General features: G+C 33.1%; 1 protein-coding gene across 1 annotated transcript in view; it reads right to left on the bottom strand.

Moving 5' to 3' along the window:
• Positions 1 to 13,978: 13,978 nt before the first annotated feature.
• Positions 13,979 to 25,960, bottom strand: part of LOC101891936 (nitric oxide synthase) — a 143,333-nt gene continuing 131,351 nt past the window's right edge. The window contains exons 11-13 of the mRNA XM_059125611.1: positions 20,846 to 20,990; positions 17,291 to 17,395; positions 13,979 to 14,047 (exon numbers count right to left, since the gene is read on the bottom strand). Of these exons, the coding sequence (XP_058981594.1) occupies positions 13,979 to 14,047; positions 17,291 to 17,395; positions 20,846 to 20,990 (319 nt within the window). The remainder of the gene's footprint in view (positions 14,048 to 17,290; positions 17,396 to 20,845; positions 20,991 to 25,960) is intronic.

Below are 25,960 nucleotides of genomic sequence, written 5' to 3'. Positions count from 1 at the left end.
AGTATATAATTTCTTGAGCAGCATAAAATTCTATATCGATTTATTAATGTCCGTCCGTCTGTCCGTCAGTGGAAATCAATCTAGCTTCCGAGCGAAATGAAGTAGGTTAATAAAATGAAGTAGGTTAATACTCAAATGTGTATTATGTCCGCAGGACTTTTGGTATTGAAAATGGGTCACGTCTTCGTATAGCCCCCATATAACGGTTTAATGATTTTAGCGACATTATTTACCAGAATTATTTCAAATTTTGTATTTGAAGTCCGTAATGGATACTACTACAGCTTATGACAGAAAATTGTCTCTGCAGGTCCACGTTTTATAACCCCCATGGTACCACCCTATATTCGGTATTTTGATGATTTTAGATACATTATAAACAGATTTTTTTCAAGTTTCGCATTTGAATATTGTAATAGCTTGTGACAAAAATTGCCTATGCAGGTCCAAGTCGTCGTAATGGCTACATTACTACATTCGGTATTTTTAAGATTTAACAGAATTTTAATGGATTTTATTTAATTTAATTTTTTTTTTTTTTTTTGAAAATTCTTAAATTTGTACAAAATGGTGGAGGGTATTCAAAGTTCGGCCCGGCCGAACTTACAGCTTTTTTACTTGTTTTTTTTTTTTTTTTTTTTGCTTACTTTAATATTTTTGTAATATTTCAAAATTTTAACATTTGTATAATCGTGCCGTTTTGATATAGTTTTCATCCTTTGTAACCCCAACATATCTCCCAATATCTCGGCCAACCTATAGGGAACTCTTAACCACAATGTGATGGTGAGAAAATATATTTTTTTCGATTTGATATTTTAATACCTTCATTGCCGAATTGAATTTTTTTAACAAATCTCTTATCCTCATTCTACTCCGTTTATTTAATGAAATGTTATATTTCATAGCAATTTTTATAAACATCCTCATTTTCCCTCCACTCAAACGTATTTATTAAAATTCCTCGGATATTCTTTGACAACCACACATGGCGATATCAAATAAATGCCGTTTTACCTAATTGCAAATAATTCCCATCGACATGAAATTACAAATTAGCCGAAAATAATTCAACAATCACTCCAGGCACTTGAAGGAAAGTTGCGGCTTTTCCTTTCGGAATTGGGGAAAAGCCAAGAAGCAACACTTAAATCGACCATTGTAAATCTTGGTAACATTTTAAGTGCATCTTCGCAAGGAGAGTGGGAGGACAAGCACTGGAAGTCAAGCAATAAAGTGAAGATGAATGGCTCTCCAGTGTACGCCCACACATACATAGACACACATACACATATACTCATACACATATGTATGTACTTCAAAGGAGCAGGTGTATAGGCATTAACAATATTGTTGGCTTCTTTTAAGTAGTTTTTGGCTTTTCACTTTGAATTGTTCTTAACGCACACACTCACATGCAGACATATCGAAATGATTTACAAAGTTCATAACCTCCCATAACAACGACAGCTAAACAGCTAGCTAAACACAATCAACCCAGGACACATGAATTCATTCCATGTGAATTGTTGGATGTACGTGAATATATGTATGTATGTGTGTGGGTATGTGAAGGATATCCATCAGGGAATTGTTGTGACACAGCCATCAACATCACTGTCATCTTCACCATCGCCGCACATCATCTTCATTGACATTTAATTGCGTAAAATTTTTGCCAAATTTTGAGGCCGTATGAAAGCCATTAATCAAACGAGGATGTGCCGGTAACACGCGTTTCCGCGTTGTTTATTTAAATCCTTGATTTTGAAATGAAAATTGACATGTTCTCTAAAAAGCTAATATTTGTCAATCTTTTTTTTTTCAAGTATTCAAGGAATTTTAATTTTGAAACGACACTAAAGTGGCGGAAAATTATGGCATATGATGAGCCATGGGGAATGGGAAAAAGTAATGGGAAGGAGATGAAAAAAGGGGAGAAAACCGAAATACATCTGAAAAAAAAACCAACGAAAAAAGGTCAAAAGTCGGGCTGGGCCGATTTTATGATACCCTACCTTACACCACTGTGCTTATTAAGTAGAGCTATCTGTATTAAACAAAAAAAAAACTTTTATATAGGGAATTTACGGGATGTAGATCACGCAGACTATGATCACTTGTGAATGTATATTATGGCTATAGAGCAGTTAAGAGTGGAACGTATATCCTACTGGAAAAATCCATCCAATTTGGGCTGAAATTACAGGGTTGCCCATATTCGACGGACCCATGGGCCCATTCCAATCGACGAGGCTTGTCCGCAGGCAACATTCATTGCGTCAATTGAATTTTGTACGGGAACAAATGCAAATCAATGCGAATAATCCGTTGTAAAGTGGACCGAGCCATGCCCAACTGCTGAGAACGGCGTTTTTGGGATGTTCTTGGGGACCTCTCAACACTGGCTCGTACGGCAGCGATATTCTCGGCCGATCGCCTTGGTCGACTTTTATATGGCCTCTTCGGATTAGAAAGAGCCTTACCAGTAGAAAATTTTTCGTACAAACGCTTGATGGTGTTCTTAGAAGGCGCACTTCTCACATTTTTAATGTTTTAAAAGCACGCTGAGTTTTCACAATTGACTTCTTCTGTTGAATGTAAATTTCAACTATTTCAGAGCGCTTGCGTGGCGTGTATTGGTTCATGGTAAAAATCTGCTTGGACTGACACTTCAAACGCGGTATGTCATTAAGCGATGTGACATCTCTGTCAAAAGTTATGGCGTTGCCAGATGGGTCCGTCGAATAAGGGCAACCCTGTACATATTTGGAGCAAATAGCCGCGAAATCGTATGAAGATATATATGGAAGCTATATCCAAATATTATGCGATCTGAAAATGTTGGCAAAGGTATTTCTGAGCTCTGTGAGATATCTGGTACCATATATCATTGTTGAAGATTCCATATTACGAATGTGAGGCATTTAAACACCGATTCGGATGAAACATATTGGTGAGATGAAAAAAAACTACAACCAACTTCAGACTGCTGTCGTTTATAAGCCACTTGTCCGACAGCTGTTAAAATTATTCCAGTGACAGCTCATTATATTGTTTACAAGCGTACAAAAGCATTTTTGGTGAAAATTTTCTAGAAAAAAGTTATTCGTGATGGAATTCAAGCGTGACAGTGTGATTTCTTTATATTTGGCTCGAAAACCACAAGTGGCTAACGCTGGAGCACTCCAGAATTTAAATGTGAATAAATCTTTTGTGTCTCGTACCATAGCTCGTTATCGTGATACTGGTAGCGTAGCCCGACGTCAAGGAAGTGGACGGAAAAAACTAGCAACATCAGCAGAAATCGTTCGAAATGTAAAGAAGCGACTTGATCGAAATCCGCGTCGCAGTGTCCGAAAAATGGCTCGAGAGCTGAATATATCTCAATATTCCAAAAATGAGCTCGGGATAAAGCCATTGAAAAAATGCAAGAACTTAGACCGCAACAGAAAGAAAATAGACTCAAAAGAGCTAAAGAGTTGCTTCGCTTGGCCAAAAGTGGTGAACTGCCGAATTTGGTTTTCTCCGATGTGAAAACATTCGTTGTCCAGCAGTTTGTAAACAAACAAAATTATCGGGTTTACTTGCCATAGAGGTCGGCTGAAAATGTGCACTATCGGTTGGCCACCAGAACTCAAGCGCCGGCTACGGTGGTGGTGTGTGCCGCCATAACAGCCGATGGTCGCTCTCCGCTCGTATTAATCGACCGTGGCATCAGAATAAATGCCGAATATTATCTCGAAAATATTCTGGAGGGTGTATTAAAGCCTTGGTCACGCAAACAATTTGGCCGCAGACCTTGTACATTCCAACAGGACTCAGCACCATCGCACACGCCACCCAAGAATCGCTTCATTTGCAGCGCACAATGGCCACCAAAATCTCCGGATTCCAATCCGTTGGACTATTGTGTCTGGAGTTTTTTGGAAACAAGGTTGGCACTAAAAAATACCAAAGTGTCGATCATCTCAAGCAAGCGCTTCGCCGGGAATGGGTCAAAATTCCGCAGAGCAACATTCGGACAGCGTGTAACGGTTTCATTGGCCGTTTGAGGGCCAAATTTCGTGCCAAAGTTGACCAATTCGAACAAATCTAAACTATTCAAAATATTTATGCTATTTCCGACATTTTTTGGTTTTATTCAATGAAATTTAAAAAAAAATGTAAAAATTATGGCGTTTGACTTTGTTGCCGTTTTTATTATCTCACCCTCTATATTAGCAACCCTCGTATATTCAAATTTGTTTTGAATTTGTATTTGTGAATTTCTCATAAAAACGCACAATAAATTGCTCTACATTTTGATTTAAATAAATATTTGAAAGTGTATGTATGTAACCAATGCTTTAATTGGAGGGTGGTGTGTTACAATATTTACATTCCTAGAAAAGACAAGGTTTCTAAAATACTCAAATAAGCCCCAAAATAAAAAAAATTATATTTCTTTTTTTCAACAATTTCACAGAACAGACAAAACTTCCATTTACAACCTTGTCAATGAATGTGATATGCCTATTTGAACAATCAAAAAAATATATTGGCATGAAAATGTAGAAACACACAAACATGTTTTCTTACACGCACACAAATATTATTACGGCTGGATATTTTCCAATTTCCTTTAACAAATATCTTCCTTTCCTTCAATTTGTTGTGGTTCAACAAAAGTATTTTTCCCCCTAACCACCTCCACCTACCACCCCGAATTTTCTGCGCTATTATAATGTTAATGATGGCATATTTCACGAATCATATGTCACGACAACAACAATGACAATGAATGATGTCGATGATGAGATAGGAATAAAGGTGAATATGATATTGCTGATGTGGTTGTTTGTCATCTTAGCCTTAGAAGAAACATGGGGGCTAATGGGAAAGCTTTTAGAAGACGATGTGTCTGGCAGGGAAAAGATGTTCCCCAAAAAAAATGCCGACAAAAGAAAACGTTTGTATACTTTTACGCTTTATTTATTTTTCAAATATTTTAAATTTTTTTTTATTCTATTATTTTTTTTTTTTTTTTTTTTTTTGTGGGAAAGCTTTTATTTTGTAAAAAATGTGGGAAAATGGTTAACAACTATTAAGAAAAATATTTAAAATTAATTGAAAAAACTGTTAATAATGTACATCTTTATTGTACTATTCTAAGTGGAAAATTGGTAAAACCAAAAACTACGACACGTAATCCTTCAATAATTCGTCGAAGAGGAGAGAAAGCTTTATATGGCAGAGCTTACAATGAAAGAATTAGTTTTCATTTTCCCCTAAAATATCTATATACGGTCAATAATAAAGGTCATATTAGGGACTTGTAGGGGTTTTTTTTAACATGATTAGAACTTCCAAATTCACATGGATAGTAAAACTTCAAAAAAATATTTAATCTACGTATTTTCTCTAACGAATATTTAATAAATTGAACACCTTGAATATTCAACTTTTGAATATTTATACCCCACACAACTCGAGGATAAAGGGTATTATTTTGTTTTGAATTTATTTGTAACATACATAGGGAGTCAAAACACACATGGCTTGTTTTGGTGTTCTTCATAAAATTACATTCTGAGTCGATTTATACATATCCACCCTCAGTTTTTATACCCTCCACCATACATTGCATGGAGGGTATATTAAGATCGTTATTTCGTTTGTAACTCATCGAAATAATAATTTTAGACCCAACAAAGTGTATATATAATTCTAAGACGATTTAGCCCTGTCCATCCGTCCGTCTGTTGTAATCACGCTAGAGTCAAAACGAATAAAGATAGAAAGCTAAAATTTACACAGACCAGTTTTTTGCCTGCAGACAGGTCAAGTTCGAAGATGGGCTATATCGGCGCAATATATCATATAGCAAAATATGTTTTTTTATTGTACAGAACCCCAATGATATAGGTCCCATTATCACTATATCCTATTCAAACTTTATTATATGCCCAAATAGCATGAATTTTAATAACCTAGAAGTTAATCTATGGAATTTTCGGAGAGGTCCTCAATTTTTATCTTGGAAAAAATTAAAAAAATTATCCGAGATTTTTGATTGCGAAGACTTAAAAATTTGTTTTAAAAATCAAAAGTTTTTGCAAGGAATTTAAAAACTTCCAATATTTTCTTTAAATATCCGCGATTTTTGGTCCGGATTTCCTTCAGAATTGTCTTAAACATTTTCGATTAATAGGTCCCTTACAATATTCTTAAAAAATTGACGGAGGATATTTAAAGAAAAATGCAAAACAATTTTTTAAGAAGATCCTTTGAAATATTTTTAAAAATACCACGATTTCGATCAGAAGTTAAAAAGTTTTAAGCAAAGTGCCTTCAAAATATTCCTTAAATTATCTTTCAAAATGTTCTTTCAAAAATTCATACTTTCCTTTAAAATAGTCTCAAAAATTAATTATTTTAAATATTTTTAAAATATTTTTTAAACAATATAAAATTTGTTTGGAAAAATGTCCCTCAAAATATATTCCTTTATTCTGCAATTTTTGGTCAGAAGGTACTTCAAACCTAAAATAAATATTTTTAAACACTTTCTCAACTTTTGCTAGGTGTTCCTTTTAAATATTTTTGAAAAATCTACTAAATCAGATTTTTTTGTAAGGATGTCCTTAAAAATATCCTTAGAAATACACACTATTTTCGGTCGAATATCCTTCTAAACATCCACCATTTTTGGTGAGGAGGTCCTTTAAATAATTTTCGTCTAAAATATTCTTCAAAAATTAACGATATTTTTTGCAAATGAATATCAAATTAAAACTCTTAAAAAATCTTCGACTTTTGCTCAGAAAATCTTATAACATATTCTTAAAAAATCACAATTTTTTGATAAGCTGAATTTTTTTAATTAAGATTTTAAGGTAGCTTTGAAAAAATCCCCAAAAAAATAAGATTTTTGGTCTTTAACAAGTATTCGTAAAAATGTATAGTCTGTATATGTCTTCCAAATATTCTCAAAAGTATCATCTATTTTCGGTCAAGAGTTCCTTCAAAATATTTGTTTAAACAGCCTTAAAAATCCAATTTTTTTTCAGAATATTTTTTAAGCTACTACTTTTGACCAAAAGGTTCTTTAAAATATTCTTTAAAAATCCACAATTTGGATTAAAATAGTTGTAAGAATCCATTATTTTTTAGTAAGTAGGACCTTAAATATTATTCTGAACAAATCGAAAATTTTAGACAAAATAACCTTTAAAATATTCCAAAATAACGCAATTTTTGGTCATAAGGACATTCCAACAGGACTCAGCACGCGCCACCCAAGAATGGTTACAAAATGAGGTTCCTCGCTTTATTTCCAGCGCACAATGGCCACCAAAATCTCCGGATACCAATCCGTTGGATGATTGTTTCTGGAGTATTTTGGAAAACAAGGTTGGCACTAAAAAATACCAAAGTGTCGATCACCTCAAGCAAGCGCTTTGCCGGGAATGGGCAAAAATACCGCAGAGTAACAATTCGTGTCAAAGGTGTCCAATTCGAACAAATCTAAACTTATTCTAAAATTTGAGATCTCTCCTTAGGAGATCCTTCTCAGTATTCTTAAAAAATCACGAGTCTCGGTCAAGATATCCTTAAAAGTCCAAGGGGACCCCGCAAAAAATTTTTAAAAATAAAAAAAGGAATTTTGGCCAGGAGATCATTTTTCTTAATTTTGGTGATTCATTACATTACAGTTTTTGGCCTGTAAAGCCCTACATTGGAATCTTAAAAATATCCACCTACAAATAATCTTAAAGATATAAAAAATATGATTTTTAAAGCAATCAATATGTATTTTTTTTAAATCCTCAAACAATCAAGGATTTTTGTTCAGGTTAAAAATCCTTGTAAAAAATAATTTTAAAAAAGTTGGTCAGAAGTTTTTTTTAATATTCGTAAGAATCCCCAATTTTTTGTGCTGGGAAACTACTAAAATATTTTACTACTAAAAATATTTTAAAAAATCCACGAGTTTTGTCGAGGAGTTCCTTCACTAGTGTCAAAAATTACAAATTTTGGTCAGGATATCCTTCAGAAAATTCTTCTAAAAATTCACGATTTTGGTTGATCCAGAGGTCCAAATATTCTTAAAAATATTTTCGCCAGGAGGTCAGGAATTTTATCCCGGAAGGCCTTATATAAATATTCTTTAAACATGCACGAATTCTGGCCCGAAAGTCCTTCACGCAAAAAAACTAAAAATAGAACACGAATTTTGGATAAAATCTCCTTCAGAATGTTTTTTTAAAAATTGCAGGATTTTTTTTTGTTCTGAACTATTGTGACCAATACAGAAAAAAATATGATATCCAAAGTACATTGATTTCAGACTAAGATGCACAGGGAAGAGTGGGCGAATATTCTGTATTTCCGATGCTGACCTATTGAGGTTTATAAGTTCGTTAAGATTTAAACGTTACCTACAAAATAATAACACATATTTAGTTACCAAATATAATTAGATTGATGAAGACCACTAAAACTCATCTTAAATAGGCTAGGTCATCACACTTGACCAATGCTGGTGTGAGATTTCCCATGAAAGTCCCCTAATAATTTGGAAATTTAGCAAACCAAAATATGCCAACACACGCTTTGCGAAAATCGACAAAGTTTATGGCCTTAACACGCACAAAAGTCGTCAAAAGTAAATAAAAGTTTTTCTTTCTTTTTCCTTTTCTATTTGCTTTTCTTGTGTTTTCACATTTTACCACTTGTTTTTTGCTTGTCCATCATATTTCTTTATTTGCTATTTGTTATTGTGGTTTTTGCTATTTCTTATGTGTTTTTTTTATTGTTTCAGTGTGGTGATTTTCTACAACATTTCAAATGTCAGTCATTTAATATATGGCCCATCATATAATTGATGATGGTCGAACATATGTTAAAATACGGCAGTGTGGCACAGTGGGTAAGGGGGAAGAGCTGATGTATGAATTTACAACAACAACATTAACAACAAATTGAAAAAGAAATCGAATTAGGTCTTTTTGGATCAAAATCAATATTTAGATAATTTTTGAGCAAAATCCCAGTGTGTGGGATTTTGTTTTTATCCATCAAACCAGCAGTCCGGAATAAAAGTGTGACTCAAGTATTCCAATCCTAACACTTCCTATATCCCATTCTAATATCATTTCTCCAAATCAATTTTCTTCTTTTACTTGTTCAAATAACTATTCCATCACATTGATGAATTCTTATTTCCAATATCCTCCCAGGAAAAAACTATAAAAACTTCAAGTCACTTCAAATATTGTTTCTTTCCTGTTAACATCTTCGGAAAGTAGCCACTGCCAATACTGAACTCGACAAAACAAAAGAACTCGAAACATTTACAACTTTTTCTCTGTTTCTGAGCTAGTCATTGCCTTTTGTTGCGATTTGTCCAACTTGCCAATGTTCATTGACTTTGTCGGCGTTGTAGTCATCAATGGTTCGTTCATTGTCAAAGTTTTGGCCTACCAACAAAAAAAAGTTATTAACAAAATTCTTAAAGTGATTGTAATTGGCCGGCTTTTCCTTCGTCAGATCCTACCCTTTTTATTCAATGATGATAGAAATTTCGAAAAGTTATTGGCAAATGTTTGAAGTTAATTTTCTCTGTTGAATGGTAAAAATGGGAAATAGGGTTACCTTTTGGGGATTTTTGAAGCAAAATTGGTGGTATTTTTCGCTCGGTATGAAAAATGGTCCTCATTTTGTTAGAGAACAGGCAGAGCAAATTTACTTTCAAATATATGTATTAATAAAACAGTAACTGACTGACTGATTGATTGGCTGACTTAACGATTCATCAATGCCCAGCCGAAAAGGCTGAAGCTAGAATCTTGAATTGTTGGGTGAGGGTCACTCTTGGTTCGAAGGGGTCAGTTAAGGCTGGATTATTGGAAATTCGTACTAGAATGATACGAAATTTATTAAAGGTCAAATAAGGCTGGGTTTCTGGAAATTCGTATTAGAACGGTACGAAAAGTATTAAATGTACTAAATATGGTACCCATTGTGTTTGAGGAAGCAGTGGAGGTGGAGCTCTTAAATATAAAATGAGGGTCACTGATGGTGCGTATGATAGATGTACTAAAGGAATTTTGGAAATTCACGCTATAAGTGTACCAAAAGTACCAACATGTACTACATTTGGTACCATTTCGTATCATTTGAACGGTTAGAGCTAAAATCCTAAAATTCGGAATGGGCATCAAGGTTGAGGAGTAGAGTCAATGTAAGGGGGTAGTTTTGGAAGTATGTGCTCATGTATACGAAAAGTACTAAGCGGCACTAAATTTAGTACAATTTAAATTTGGAGGAACTGATGAAACTTAAAATCCTGAAATTTGAAATTACCATTACTGGCGGAGTGTAGAATTGAGATATGGAGGAAGTTATCGAAATTTGTACTTATGTGCACGAAAAGTACTAAATGGTTTTAAATTTAGTAGAATTTCGATTTGGGTGAACCGATAGGGCTGAAATTCTGAAATTAAGAAATAAGATTATTATTGCATGTTAGGACTGAGGAATGTAGGCAGTTTTGAACATTCTCAATTATGTGTACTAAATGGTACTGAATTTGGTACATTTTAGATTTTTTGAGAACCCATAGAATTGGAATTCTTAAATTTGATAATAGGATAACCATTGCATTGCAAGACTGAAGTATAGAGGTAGTGTTCGGAATTTGTACTTATGTGTACGAAAAGTATAAAATGGTACTAAATTTGGTACAATTTAAATTTTGAAATCTGATACTAAGATTCTATCGGACTATATGATGAAGATAGTTATGAAAATTTGTACTTAAATGGTACTAAATTCGTTGCAGTTTGGATTTTTTGAGAACCAATAGAGTTGGCATCTTGAAACTTGGAAATGAGATTACCAGTGCATTGCAAGACCATGGTATTTAGGTAGTTGTGGAAATTTGTACCTCTTTGTACTAAATTTGGTGTAATTTAAATTTTGACTGAACAGGAAGAGTTGGAATCCTGAAATATTAAAATAATATTTTTTTATTGGAGTGTATGATGTAGGCACGCATGAAAATTTGTACTTAAGTGTACTAAATGGTATAAAATGTTGTACAATTTAGATTTTGGGATAATCAATAGAGTTGGAATCGTGAAATTTGGACTTAAGATTAATATTGCATTGTAGGTAGTTATGAAAATTTTACTTAAGAGTACTAAGTGGTACTAAATTTGGTAAAACTTGAATTTGGGTGAACCAATAAAGCTGGTGTCTCTAAAATTGGAAATAAGATTACTGTCGGAGTGTAGGATTTGGATTATGTAGGAAGTTTTGGAAATTTGTACTAAAATGTGCTAAATTTGGTACAATTTGAATTTATGCGAACCGATAGAGCTGGAATTCTGAAATTTTAAAAATAAGATTTTTATTGGTGTGTGTTATTTAGGTATTTAAGAAAATTTGTACTATTTTTGTACAAAAATGTATTAAATTTGGTAAAAATTGGAATTGTGATGAGCCGATATAGCTGGAATTCTGAAATTTGGAGTTAGGATTACCGTTGGGTTATATGACATTTTTGGAAGTTTTAGTGTGATAAAGTTGAAATTTTGAAATATTGTATTGGGGTCACTGTCAATTAAAGGTTTATAATAAAGAGATGCTTTTAAAAATATGTGCTACAAGTGCACGAAAAGTACTAAAAACTACTACGTTTGGTACAATTTGGCTTTAGGTGGACAAATAAAACTTGAAATCTGAAATTTTACATTGGGGTCGCTGTTTATGTGTAGCCTGGACATATGGAAGTTAATTGCGTTAAAAGAACTGAATGATACTACATTTGGTATTGAGTGAAATGATAGAGAAAAAAATCATAAATTTTATATTAAGATTAAGATAATGGTATTTGTTTTGGAGATTTGGCGGTGACTTGGAAATTCGTCCTAAATTTTTACGAAAAACACTAAATGGTACTGAATTTGACATTCTGTGAAGGGCTAGGGCTAGAATGTCGAAATTTGATATTAAGGTCTGTGTTTGTATCTGGTATTGGGATATGTTGGTTGTTTGGAAATGTGTACTATAAGTTTACGAAAAGTTAAAGCTGGAATCCTCAAGTTTGATACCAAGGCCTCTCTGGAATTGAGATATTGAAACTGTTTTGAAAATGTGTACTATAATTGTACTAAAAGTACTGAATGGTGTTGTATTATTGGAAATATTTACTACAATTGTACTTAATGGTACTAAATTTGGTAACAGGGGAAATTACAGAGCTGAAATTCTAAAACTTCATATTAAGGTCACAGTTTGTATCTGAGGTTGAGGTATATAAATTATTTTATCCGCTATTCGAAAAGTGTTTAATTTGTTATTGGGTTAAGGGATAGAGTTGGAATTCTCAAATTTGACGGAATTCTCAAATTTGATAATGAAGTCTCTTTTGCTATTCGGGATTGAAATATAGAATTGGTTTTGGAAATGTGTTCTATAATTGTACAAAAATTACTAAGTGGTACGAAATTGGTAATTGGGTGAAGGAATAGAGCTGGAATCTCGGTGTTACTAATTTTTTTTAGTGGAATAGAGCTGAAATTCTGAAATTTGATATTAAGATCACCGTTAGTTTCTAGGGTTTACATATAGAGACTCTGAAATAGTCTTGGACAGAAAAATTTGATAATTGTACGAAAAGTAATAAATAGTACTAAATTTGGCGTGGAGATAGAGCTGGAATCCCGAAATTTGATATTGAGTTCACTGCTGGTTTCCTGGCCTTACATATGGAGACGTTGAAATAGTTTTGGACAGAAAAATTGGAAGTGAGTCCATTCTACAATGGTTTTACTGGCCGAGGAGGACAACCTCAAAATGAAAGATTTTGAAGACTTTTTGGAGTAAAAGAAAAAAATTCCTATTATGCTTTCCAAAAAGGGAAGCACTTGAATAATAGAGAAAACATTGAAAGTCTGAAAATTAAATCCGATGTAAAGAAAATAATATGCATTTTGAGTATTAAAAAAGACTATCACCATCTCTTGGAAAGAATCTAGTTTCGCTGACGAAATACCGGACACTTGCTAGTTAATAAAAAAATTTCAAAATAAAGTTGAAACGATTAATTTTTTTTTTGTTTGGATTTTGTATTATTTTCTGAGTCCTGTGAGATATCTAGTGTTTCATTAGCTCTATATATTCCGTTTATGGCTCTGATATTGATTTCTTGCTCTTCCTTTCCTCTGTTAATCCCATTTTCTCTCTATCTGACTGTCTCTTTTTCTCACTCAATGCTATCTTTTATATGGACATATATTAAAACCAGGAAATTATTTTAAGTTATGTTTACAAGTATCAAATTTTTTTCCTGTTTTTATTTTTTCCAAAGGCTTAAAAAGAAAAATTAAAAATTTCAAAATGTGTTAAATTTTCTAAGAATTCTCAATTAAAATCAAAATTCCCAATGGCAACTCTTTAACCCATCTACCGGCATTACGAGTAGCTTCCTTGTTTTTATGCTTTGTAATCGTTTTACAATCAGATTTCTGTTCGAAATTCTTTTTTGTTCGATTACATTTGGATGCCTCACAATTTGTGCAAAACTATTACTTTCAAATCCAGTTAAGTAGAGCGATGATGGCGCTGTGAGGGGAGGGTGGGTGTCTGAATGATTCCACTTATTTGTTGAGTATAATTGGAAAGTATGACTTGTCGCCTTGAATTTTAAATCATTGCCAATTTCCAATGTCTTGAATTACCAGTGAAGGAAGAGCGTAATGCCAATTCTTTAATTTGTAATTCAAGGCCATGACAATGCTACGACGAAGTTTTCCAATTAATTTTTGTAATATTTGGAATTATATTGAAATGAATTTGAATTTAAGAAGGAGTGTGTAGGATGATATGTTCAAATGTATTTAAAAGGCAAAAAATCTTCTTTAAAATAAGGACATTTGAGATGAGTTAAATGATTTAGTATTTAAAAAAAAATATATATATGTATAACTTACCTGGAATCCTGACCACTCTCACCGGATTCTTGAACTCTCATGGCATACAAATCCTGGGAGAAAAGCTGTTAAATAAAAGATCATTTTAAATATATTAAATAGAGTTCTAAGTTAAAAAGAAAATATTAAGAAGACAAAAGAACTAGTTTATATCCGAACCTATGACTCCCCACAAAACCTTTTCAAATTTAAATTTTGTTATAGGCCGAAAAGTATGCTAAATTCAGTCGATATCATTGAGCAGCAAAGCCCTAATGGCACTAATACACATGAATAGAAAGAGCATAGCCAAAATGTTGACCCTTCTTGGGGGAGGTACCAGAAGGAGTGGTCAGATATATTTCATAATTACACCAGATGTTGTGTTGATAGAAATTATGAGATGTGCCGAGTTTGAATAGAATCGAATGTTCATTTCCTATTTTATAAGCTTCATGGTTGTTCAAAATGTTGGCCCATTGGGGCCAAAAATAGGAATGTGTGAAGTTTAGAATGAATCATATGCTTATTTCGCATTTTATGAGACATATAAATACTCAACATTTTTACCCATTGTGGGGGGAGGTACAAGAAGAAGTGGGCTAATTTCTACCATCTTAACACCAGATCTTACGCTGACGGAATTATTGGGATGTGTGAAATTTCAAGAGAATGGAATACTTATTTTCCGTTTTTTATACCCTCCACCATTCTATGGAGGGTATATTTACTTTGTCCTTCCGTTTGCAACTCCTCGAAATATTCATAATAGACCTTACAGAGTATATATATTCTGGATCGGCGTAAAATTCTAAGACGATCTAGCAATGTCCGTCTATCTGTCCGTTTGTTGTAATCACGCTATCATTCAAACAAATTGAGATAGAAGGCTAAATTTTTGCCAGTAAGCAGGTTAAATTCGTAAATGGGCCATGTCGGTCCACGTTTTCGAATAGCCCCCATACAACGGCACCTCCCGATATTCGGTATTTTCAAGATTTAACGACATTATTATTTAAAAGTTCGTATTTGAAGTTCGTAATGGGTACTACAGCCTATGACTAAATTTTTGTATGCAGGTCCAAGTCTTCGTATGGCCACCATATAATACCTCCCGATAATTGGTATTTTGATGATTTCAGCAACATTATTCACCGGCATCGTTTCAAATTTCATGCTGGAAGATACCAATGGGTGCTACAGCCTATGGCAAGACTTTTTTATGCAGGTTCAGATCTTTGTATACAATGGTAACTCCCGATATTCGGTATTTTCACGATTTTAGCGACATTATTTACCGGAATTATTAAAAATTTCGTAGTTGAAGTTCGTAATGGGTATTACAGCCTATGACAAAAATGTTTGTATGCAGATCCAAGTCTTCGTATAGCCCCCATATAACGCTACCTCCCGATATTCGGTATTTTCATGATTTTAGCGATATTATTGAGCGGAATTATTTCGAATTTCGTATTTGAAGTTCGTAATGTCCCCATATAACGGTTTTCATTTAAGTTGCAGGTTTCGGATTTTTTATTTTGAAATTTTTCAATTTCCTTCGAAATGGTGGAGGGTATTAAAAGTTCGGCCCGGCTTAACTCAGCTCCTTTTTTACTTATCTTTCTTGTTTTTTTTTTGTGAGCTTAACACCATATCTTGTGTTGCTAGAAATAATGATATGAGCGTAACTTAACTTAATCGGATGCTTATTTCGTATTATTTATTTAATTATTAAAATGTTGAATAAAGGGTATAAACTGGGGTTTTTTAAACAAAAATGAGACTTGATCAACAATATTCTTTCAACATCTATACCCTCCACCATACTATGGAGACTATATTAACATTGTGATTCCATTTTTAACTCCTCGAAATACTCATGTCAGACCCAAGAAAGAAAATTCTAAGTCGATTTTGTGAAGTCCATATGTCTGGCTATTTTTCGAAAGTTAGGTTCGGAAAGGGGTCATTTTGGCTCACGTTTTAGTCATTCAGGCAATATTCAACAATTTTTAATTCATTTTTTTTTTAATTTTGTATTTCGTATCCGTATAGCCCCATATCAGGGTTTTTTCGATTAAATTTTCCTAGTTGCTTTCGAATGCTGGAGGGTATTAAAAGTTCGCCCTGGCCGAACTTAGCTGCTTTTTACTTGTTTGGTCAGGAATTTTGTTTTTAATATTTATAAATTGTTAGCGTTTAGGTGGTAGGAAACATGTCCCCTTGTTTAGGTTTCTTTGCGATGTTAACTTTGACATTCACACTTGTCTGATATTTTAACCATTTAATTAATGAGTTTTATCAACCTGGACATGAAGCGAGTCCGGTCTACGAAAAAATCCAAAGTTAATCATTCAATATTTGAATCATTCATAAATTATGTGCAAAATTGGAAATCATAAGTCCTCTTCGTTTAATACCTCCTACAAAAAATATAACATTTTTAAACATCATTCAAAATATTTAAACATATGCCTGATTTCCTTTAACTTCTCACATCCAATATTTTTACTTATTTACCCCACATGAAAAACATAGGCACAATTATATTGCTATCTCCCACAAAAAGGACCAACATTTTTTAAAGCATAAATTTTGTAATAAACGAATGAGGTCTCGATTTTTCTGATCCCCACTTGAAATTTGTATGACTCTGTTTTCAATGACTTTATGACCAAAAATCATGGAATTTATAATTCTAGATTTTTATTTACAATATTTCTCTGGGCAAGAATTTATTCAAGGACTTCCTAGATTTTTGGAACTTTTCCTATAAAAAGTAGCAGAATAATCTTGTATGTGTAGCAGATAAATTACATCCAGCAACTTATATTTTTTTTAACTTTTTCTCTTATTTAGTAAAGTTAAATTAAAATATTTTTTTTTTATTGATATGAGAACTGGTACAAAATATAACCTTCTTCTAGAAAATATGAGCCAAACAAATTCAAAAAAAAAAAAAAAAAATGAAAAATTAAAAAAAATGATTTTTCCGAATATGCCCTTTCTTTTAATAAAAATGAGCCTGGAAATGCTAGAAAAAAATATATTTTTAATTATTACTACTATGTCAAGATCAAGCCTTTTCTAACAAATATTAATCGTGTGTTTCTGATTTTATTTTAATGTAAAGATTAACACTTCCATTTCAGCTAAGCTAAATTATTACAATTCACGATAACTGCTGCATGATTAAATATTCTTATCACCCTGATTAAGGACTAAATGCTGGTTCACATTAATACAACAAAAACAATTCTATTCAATTACTGTTTCAACATATATCTCAACCTAATAACACCAATCAATCAACAACAGCTACCACTTACCTCTCCATTTTCCGGCGGATCACCGTTGCCAAAGGTGGAGGCGACCACAATTAGCAGAGCCTCGTGTTCAATCGAAGATACATCGTAGTCGGCCATGCAATAGAGCTGAAAGGAAAAATAAGTGGGAAGACATTTATTTTCGATTTATTTTTTGGGTCAACTAATTAATGGTAGTAAAAGAATATAAGTAATCTGAAATCTAATGAGGGAAATGGCAGGGGTTTCAACTTAAAATGAACAACAGTATTATCGATGGCGTTAAGAAAGCGATTAGTGTTGATGTTCGGGGAGATTAATGTGATTGAAGGCTATTTCTGCTGAGTGTTAAGTGTTTTCTTGAGCAGGGGTTATAGAGATCGCTGACCGCCAACCCCTGAAAATTAGAATGTGTGGGTTGTGCTTACAAATAGAAAATCATTTTAGATGTTGAAGGGATTATATTAACCTGTAAGAGTTTTTTTGTATAAAAATATATCGAATATATATAACGGAATGAGAATCAACGCCCAGGCTAAACAGATGAAGCTAGAATCTCGAAATTTTGCATGAGGGCCAGTTTTTGGATATTTGTAGAAAAAGGGAACAAAAAGTACCAAAGTATACTAAAAACTGAATACCTTGTATTGGACAAACGAAATGAGCTAGAATTCTTTTAGATTCACTGATGCAATGCAGGCTTTTGCAAACTTAAAGGTTACGAAAGGTTTTAAAATGAAATAAACTTTTAAAATGGTGCACTTTGGTATTCTATGAGCGGATAGAGCTGAAACTTGAAATTCTGGTATGAGAATCAAGGTGGAAAAGTTAGTTTTGCAAATGAAGGTGGTTTCGGAAATATGTACTAAGTGGTACAAGAATTGGTATAGAATGAAGAATAGAGATAAATTTCTGATATTTTATATTTAGATAGGGGTTCTGAAATCCGTAATATATTTGTACGAAAAGTGCTAGTTGGTGCTAATTTTCGTACTGTATAAATATATAGATACAATTCAGACATTTGATTTTTAGGTTAATGATGGTATCAGTATTTAAGATTTGGCGGTGGTTTGGAAATGCGTCCTATATTCGTTCTACACAGTACTAAATATAGTTCTGGGTAAAGGTATAAGACTGGGACCCTCAACTTTGATATTGAGGTATCTGTTTGTATCTGTAGTTGAGATATGGAAGCGGTTTTGGAAACTTGACACATAGAGGAGATTTTGAAAGTGTGTACTATAATTGTAAGAAAAGTACTAAATGGTACTTAATGTGGTATTGGGTGAAGGAATTGAACTTAAATCTTGAAATTTAATATAGATTTTGGTCGTTCGTTAGTCGTTCGAAAAGTGCTAAATGCACTAAGTTTGCTATTGATAAGGGAAATGAGCTGAAATCCTGAAATTTGATAAATTTGATGTTGGTTATAGGTTTGAGAATTATAACGAAAAAAAGTACCAAAATACTAAAAAATTATACGAAAAGTACTAAATGTTACTATATTTTTGTAATGGGGGAAATTACAGAGCTGGAATGTTGAAATTTGATATTGAGGTCTCTGTTGGTAACTGGAAGTGAGATATGATGGTGGTTTTGGAAATGGTACCATAATTGTACGAAAAATGCTAAATGGTACTAAATTTCGTATTGGCTAAAGGAATATGGCTAAAATCCTCAAATTTTATATAAATATCCCTGTTGGTGTCAAGGATTGAGATATGAAGGTAGGTTTGGAAATGCGTACTAAAATTATACGAAAAATTCTAAATTGGGTATTGGATGAAGGAACAGAGCTGAAATTTTGAAATTTGATGTAGATGTCACTGGTGGTGTCTGTGGTTCAGATATGGAGGTGGTTTTGGAGGTGCTTTGTGGTATGGTTTTATGGTAAGAGCTGAAACCGTGAAATTTTATATTGCTATAATTTACATATGTTGGTGTCTAGGGTTTACCTTGACATACTGTTGGACAGATAAATTTGATGTTGGTCCATTGTGCAATGGTTTTACTAAATCCTTCCTCGTTATGTCAAACTAAACAAATTGTGCATTTTGAGTATGAACTCTTGGAACGAATATAAAATTTTAAGGTGGATTTTTCGATGACGAAGTAGCGGGGACATACGTTAGTAGGAAACCCCCTTAAAAGCTCTCACTTTACCTCTCCAAAAGCTTGTCTATATACTTTGAGATTTTTGACAGAGATTGTTGAGTCTTAAAGTCCAAAGTTTTCTTCCACAATCTTCTCAACAATTTAACAATTGTGGCTGTTCTTATTGCCTAGTTTCAATCAGGAGTAAAGTCGGTTGGCTGACCAGTCATGGGGAGATTTATAAAAAAATTATGTGGGGTAATAATATTGGATATGGATATTTAAAGAATTTTAAGAATACATGAATATATTTTTCAACAATGGTTTTTTAATATTTCTTTCAAATTATTTTATTAACGTTTTCTTTTAAAGTCCCTCAAACATGCAGGGCTTAACCCTGCTCTTGAATGTTCATTTAAATCTTTGTAATATTTACACAAAAATATTTATTTGCCCACAATATCAATTTATAGTTTCCAAACCTTGGTAAACATATCCTCTCCCTCCCGAATTATACACCACAGATAATAATAATAATCACCATGTCTGACATAAGTCAATTTATTAATTTGAAACTCCCTCGGGAGACCTGCTGAGTCAACGATACAAATCTTATTAAATGTGTCTGTCTGTCTCCACAAGTGGACAGCATTTTTGTTGGCTTTTGTGTTTATCTTTTGCGACGACAACAACAACAACTTTGACTTTTGTCCCAGCTCCTCTCTGGGCATCCCTGAACACAAATCACACAAATGTGTCACACAATAGAAGCCAAAGCAATTGCCATTCATTCATTCATTCATCCAACCATCCATTTGTCATCCTGAAGTGTTTGTCGTCAATTGAATGTTATCTCCGACTGGTGTCGAGACAATTGTTTATAATTTGAGTAAAATATGCCATATGTCACAACAGATAGATGTATATTTTGTCCAAGGAGCAGGTCGCAGATAATGGATAAGGACAGCAGTTTATTAACAAAAGGGAATATTTGTCAGAATATTTTTTTGCTTTTGAAGTCAATAAAAAAAATGTTGGGAGGACGATATTTCTAGATCCAGATAATAAAAAAATCGTAATAAAATTGAGAAGGTACTACAGGAATTTATTTCTGATTTAAAATAATATTTTGCATTTCAAGTAATTAATGATACATAGCATCCATGCGTATGAGTAACAATCAGTTGTTCAACAACACAACACTCATACGCCACAATGACCCACTGCCTTACATAATTTCGGGTATTTGAACAAAACTCAAGTTAATTTATGACATTTATATTTGCACTCCCACCACATCGTTGTTGGCCTGAAATATGATTATGTGATTTTCATTTCAAACATGCATATACAGCACGTTCAAAATACAACAAAGCCTCCGAAATTTATTATTTAACACAAGAGATATTTTTTAAATGTCTTCCTCCCGTTTTTTCATAAAATAATTCATTTTATTTTATTATTTTTTTCATCTTCACTCACCTGAGCATTGAATGCATGCCCCAATAATTCGCACAATTGCTTGGCATACTGCTCGGATTTCCCAGTCTCGGTTGCATACAAAACTGTTGCTTTGATTCGTTTCGATAAAGCACGTCCAAATAATTTCGATGTAAATTTCACAGCCCTGAAAGGAAAAAAGCGGGAAATAAATAATAAAAAATGTGAATTTTATTTTTAAATTAATTTTGTCGAAATTTATTTTGTTTTCTCGAGGTGGAAATTGATGATGTCGTTTTTGCAAATGGTATTTCTCTTCGAGGGGAAGCTTTTGAATGTAGGGTAGTAAACTCAAGCATATAAGAGGTACATATATTCTGGAGGGAGCGATCATACGCCATCTACATATAAAAAAGAAGTTAAATAACTGACTGACTGGATGATCTAGAATCAACGCCCGGCCGAAACTTTTTGCACGAGTGCCATTCTTGGTCCATAGAATGTCTTGTGTTTTGGAAATCCGTACTAAAAGGGTATGAAAAGTACTAAAATGTTCTAAAAAGTGCATATTTTGTACTGGACAAATGGGGAATGAGCTAGAATTCTGAAATTTAGAATAAGAGTCGCTGATGCCGTGCAGGATAGTTGTACCAAAGGGTTTCTGAAAATTCGCACTAGAAGGGTACGAAAAGTTGGACACATGGAAAGAGCTAAACTTCTGAAATTTTGAATGACTCATTGACGAATTGCAGTATAGACGTACCAAACGTTTTGGACATCCGAAATTTTAGGTTACGGAAAATTCTTAAATGGTACTAACTTCTGAAATTGAGAACAGTTAGAGGTAAAAAACTTAAAATTTGGCATGAGAATTAAGTTATGTTTGATATATGAAGATATTTTTGAAATATGTACTACAAGTGCACGAAAGGTACTAAACAGTACTATATTTGGTACAATTTGGTACTGAGTGAACAGATAGTGCATGAAATCTGAAATTTGGTATAAGGGTCGCTATTCATGTCTGGACATACGGAATGTGTACTATAATCCTACGAAAAGTACTAAATTTACTATTTGCTGGAAACCTCAAATTTGATATGGATGTCACTATTGCTGATTGCAGTTAAGATTCGGAAGTAATTCCGGAAATGTGTACTATCATTGCTATTGTTGAAGGGATAGAGGTAAAATCCGAAATTTAATGTTTGGATTATTGACGGTATATGTGTTCGAAATTTGGCGTTGGTTTGGATATGCGTTCTACATTTGTACAAAAATACTAAATGGTACTGAATTTGGTATTTAGTGAAGGCATCCTCAAATTTAATATTGTTGTTGGCATTTGGAATTGAGATATGGAAGTGACTTTGGTAATTGTGCGAAAAGTACTGAATTGTACTATATTTATTTATTGGTTTGATGGATAGAGAAAAAATTCTCAAATTTAATACTTGGATTATCGGTGTTTCAGAATTGGCATTGGTTTGGAAATGCGTCCCATATTTGTACGAAAAGTAATAAATGGTATTAAATTTGACATGGGGTGAAGGGATAGTGTCAGAATTCTGAAATTTGATATTGATATCTCGGTTGCTATCTGGAATTGAGATATGGAGGTGGTTTTGGAAATGTGTACTATAATTGTAGAAACAGTACTATATTTGATAATGAACGGAGCTGGAATCCTGAAATCTGATATGAATGTCACTGTTGGTGTCTGTGGTCAAGAAAAAGATCCCTTTTTGGATATGCCTACTATAATTGTACTAGATTTGGAAATGAAGGAAATTATAGACCAGATATACTGAAATTGGATATTTTAGTTGTTATTGGAGATGTTGAAAAAGTTTTGGGCTGAAAAATTGGATGTGGGTCTATTGTGTTATGGTTTTACTAATATCCCCCTTGGTAAGCTTCAAACTGAAACATGTTGAAGACTTGTTGGGGTAAAAGGTGAACCACTTTCCTATTATTCTTTTCGAAAATCGAAAAACTTATATTATTCGAGTTTTATCTTTTTCGGAAGGATTTCTAGAAAAATTCGTCAAGGACAATCAGACATTTAATTGTGGATTTTCAAAATATTTCTTTGAAGATTCATATTCGATCGTAGAATTTTAACGAATATTTTTTAAAGAAATGTAATACTTTTTTTATATCCTCATATATATTTTTATATCATTCTATGGAGGGTATCATTCTTTATTATTCAGTTTGTAACTCCTCGAATTATTATTAATACACCCTACAGGGTATAAATATTCTGGATCAGCGTATAATTCTAAGACGATCTAGCGATGTCCGTCTGTCTGTTTGTCTGTCTTCGTATAGCTCCTATATAACGGCACCTCCCTATTGTGGGTTTTTTAATGATTTAAGGGACATTATTCACTGGAATTGTTTCAAATTTGGTATTTGAAGTTCGAAAGGGATACTACAGCCTAAGACAAAAATAAAAACAGTATGCAGATCCATGTCTTCGTACATATAGTCCCCATATAACGGTTTTCATTCAGTGGTAATTTTCGGTTTTTTTTTGTTTTTTTTTTTTTTTTGAAAATTTTCCAAATGATGGAGGATACATAGATGCTTTTTACCTTTTTTAACGAAGCTATAATCGTTCATTTTCAAAAAAAAAAAAATTAAATACGACCGCGAAATTTTAAGAATATTTTTTAAGGACCATCATCGTGTATAATAAAGAATATTTTTCAAATGTCATCGGGAATTTTTTAAAAATATATTTTCAACTAAAGTTTTTTCAAAGACCATCATCAATTTTTTATGTAAATTTATTTATTTTGACATTCTAAATTTTTGAGGAATATTTATCAAGGAACATGGTAAATTTTTAATAATTTTTTTCAAGGAACATACATTTTTGAGCATATTTTAATATTTTAGAACAAACGGGGTTATAAAATAATATTTTTCAAGGACTTTTTTTGGCAGACGAATTTGTTTTTTATGTTTTAATTTGTTTTCCAATGTTTCGACTACCTTCGATAATAAATTAAAAATGAAAATTGGCGGAAAAATAAATTAAAATATAAAAAATCATACTTTTTTTAATTTTTTTACCTCAAGCCAAAGGACAACAATAACTTTACAAAAAATTAAAAGACATTAAAGAACCTAAAATATAATTTTTTTCGGGAGGAGAACTTATCTAACGGGCATACCTAATTTTTACGAATCATACCGATTTTTTTTAGCCGTACGGACGGATATCTTAAAATCAAGGTAAAATTTGATTCACATCGGGAATATATTTACTTTATGAGGTATCCCATAAAATAAGATTTTTGAAAAGGGAATAGCTATATAAATATAAATTCTATTTTATGTGGGGGGGGGGGTAAATTATTATAAATAATTTTTTCTAGCAAATGTTTCCAGAGTTGAAATAATTTATTTTAACGCTAAGAGGGAAATATCTAGTTATCTTTCCAAATTCTAACTTCTATATAAAGAAGACAAGTAGGAGGTAAATCGAGAATCTGTATTTCATAAAACTTTAAAAAGTGTTCTATATTTACAGAATTCATACGAAAATTTGATCTCTTGGAGGTTTACTATATTCTGGCGAATTCTTAGAAGTATTTTTTCCAGAAGACTTTATTCCGGCCTAATATTTTCAGAAGGCCCCCAAAAGGCTTTCCATTTACTAATGACCTCCTGATTATCTTCTATGTACTTATTTCTTCCCGAAAGTTTGTTATTTTTCCATTAATTATGTGCATATCTCACGGATCCGCTCAAATAAATCCATTCCAGTGGCATTTCATAATATTTATAATTAGTTTTTGTGGTCAGTCAACTAACCACCCACTGTAGATAGTAAATATTTTTAATTTGAAACAAAGATTTTGTTAAGATTACAAGGACATGGCCCAAAGCAAATAGTAGAGAGAATGAAAAAGTCGACAATTTCCACAAAGACCATGGCTATTTATTTCCACGGCATGCCTAACATTACGGCGCTTTTAATCCAGCCCCGCAAAACAACAATACAGATTTACAACTAATTTTCATCAAATCATCAGCAGCATTCCGCTGCAGTTCACTTTTTCTCTTCCCCAACACCGCTCCAATTTCCCCTCCGGTGGCACAAGAATAACAAGAAACCAAAATTTCTGTCATCATTCTCATGGAAAACAACAACCATTTTGATGATGGCATTTGCCATCTGGTCTCTTTGTTGTTGCTCTCTCTGCCTCCAATGGCTCGATTTTTGTCGACGATGTCGAGGTCGATGTTTGCTGTTGACTTTTGTGTCCACTACTGCGATGGGGGAAAACAAATAAATCCGGTAAACAAAACCCCGACGAAAATAAAAACTGAACTTTTACTTAGCTGAACTTTGCCGCTTTGTTGTTGCAAAACAATTACAAGAACATCAAAAACATGTCATTTACAAACCTCGACGAGCATTGGACGATGTTACAATGACAGCAGCAGCAGTCGCAGCCGCAGCTTTTGCCGTTTAACAGAGTCAAAATGATATACCCCAAAACACACAGAGCCAGTCACCGAATTCTCCGATTCAATGAAAGCACTGTGGCGTATACTTTTTTCGAACAGAATAGAACACAACGAAACAACACCATCCGTCATTCATGCATGACGCTCATGTGAACGACATAAGTGGCGACATCATGTTGTGATGCTGCTCCATTGTTGGTTTGGTTGTTGCTCTCAAAACACTCATTTAAAAATGGGACATTGTTTTTATTTTTATGGCCTAGTAAATGTGACAGCAGCGATGTCCTGGAGGGCATTTACAATGCCAATTCAAAAAATATTTTGGCGCCATGTATACGCCTATTGCCAGTGTATTCGGGGTGAAAATTGAAAATTTTGGAAAATTTTAAAATTTAAAGGTATAGAGAAAACATTACTTATTTGTCAAGGAAAATTTTTAGTTTATGGAAGACCTCAATTTAAAACCCAGTAAAGAAGTCCTAAAGTCGGGCGGGGCCGACTTTTTGATACCCTACACCACTTTGTTAACTTAGTAGAGCTCCACATAAAAATTAAAAGTTTTTATGGGAGAATTCAATCATACACGCTATGATTATAATTATAATTTAAAGTTCAAAGGAATAAACATGCCGAAGCATTTGTATCTTTTAAATTCGGACTTGTATTGGC

Source organism: Musca domestica, unplaced genomic scaffold, assembly GCF_030504385.1.
Source record: "Musca domestica strain aabys unplaced genomic scaffold, Musca_domestica.polishedcontigs.V.1.1 34, whole genome shotgun sequence".
NCBI classification, from domain to species: Eukaryota; Metazoa; Arthropoda; class Insecta; order Diptera; family Muscidae; genus Musca; species Musca domestica.
Note: the sequence above shows the minus strand (reverse complement) of the source record. Positions and strands in the feature narration are given on the sequence as shown.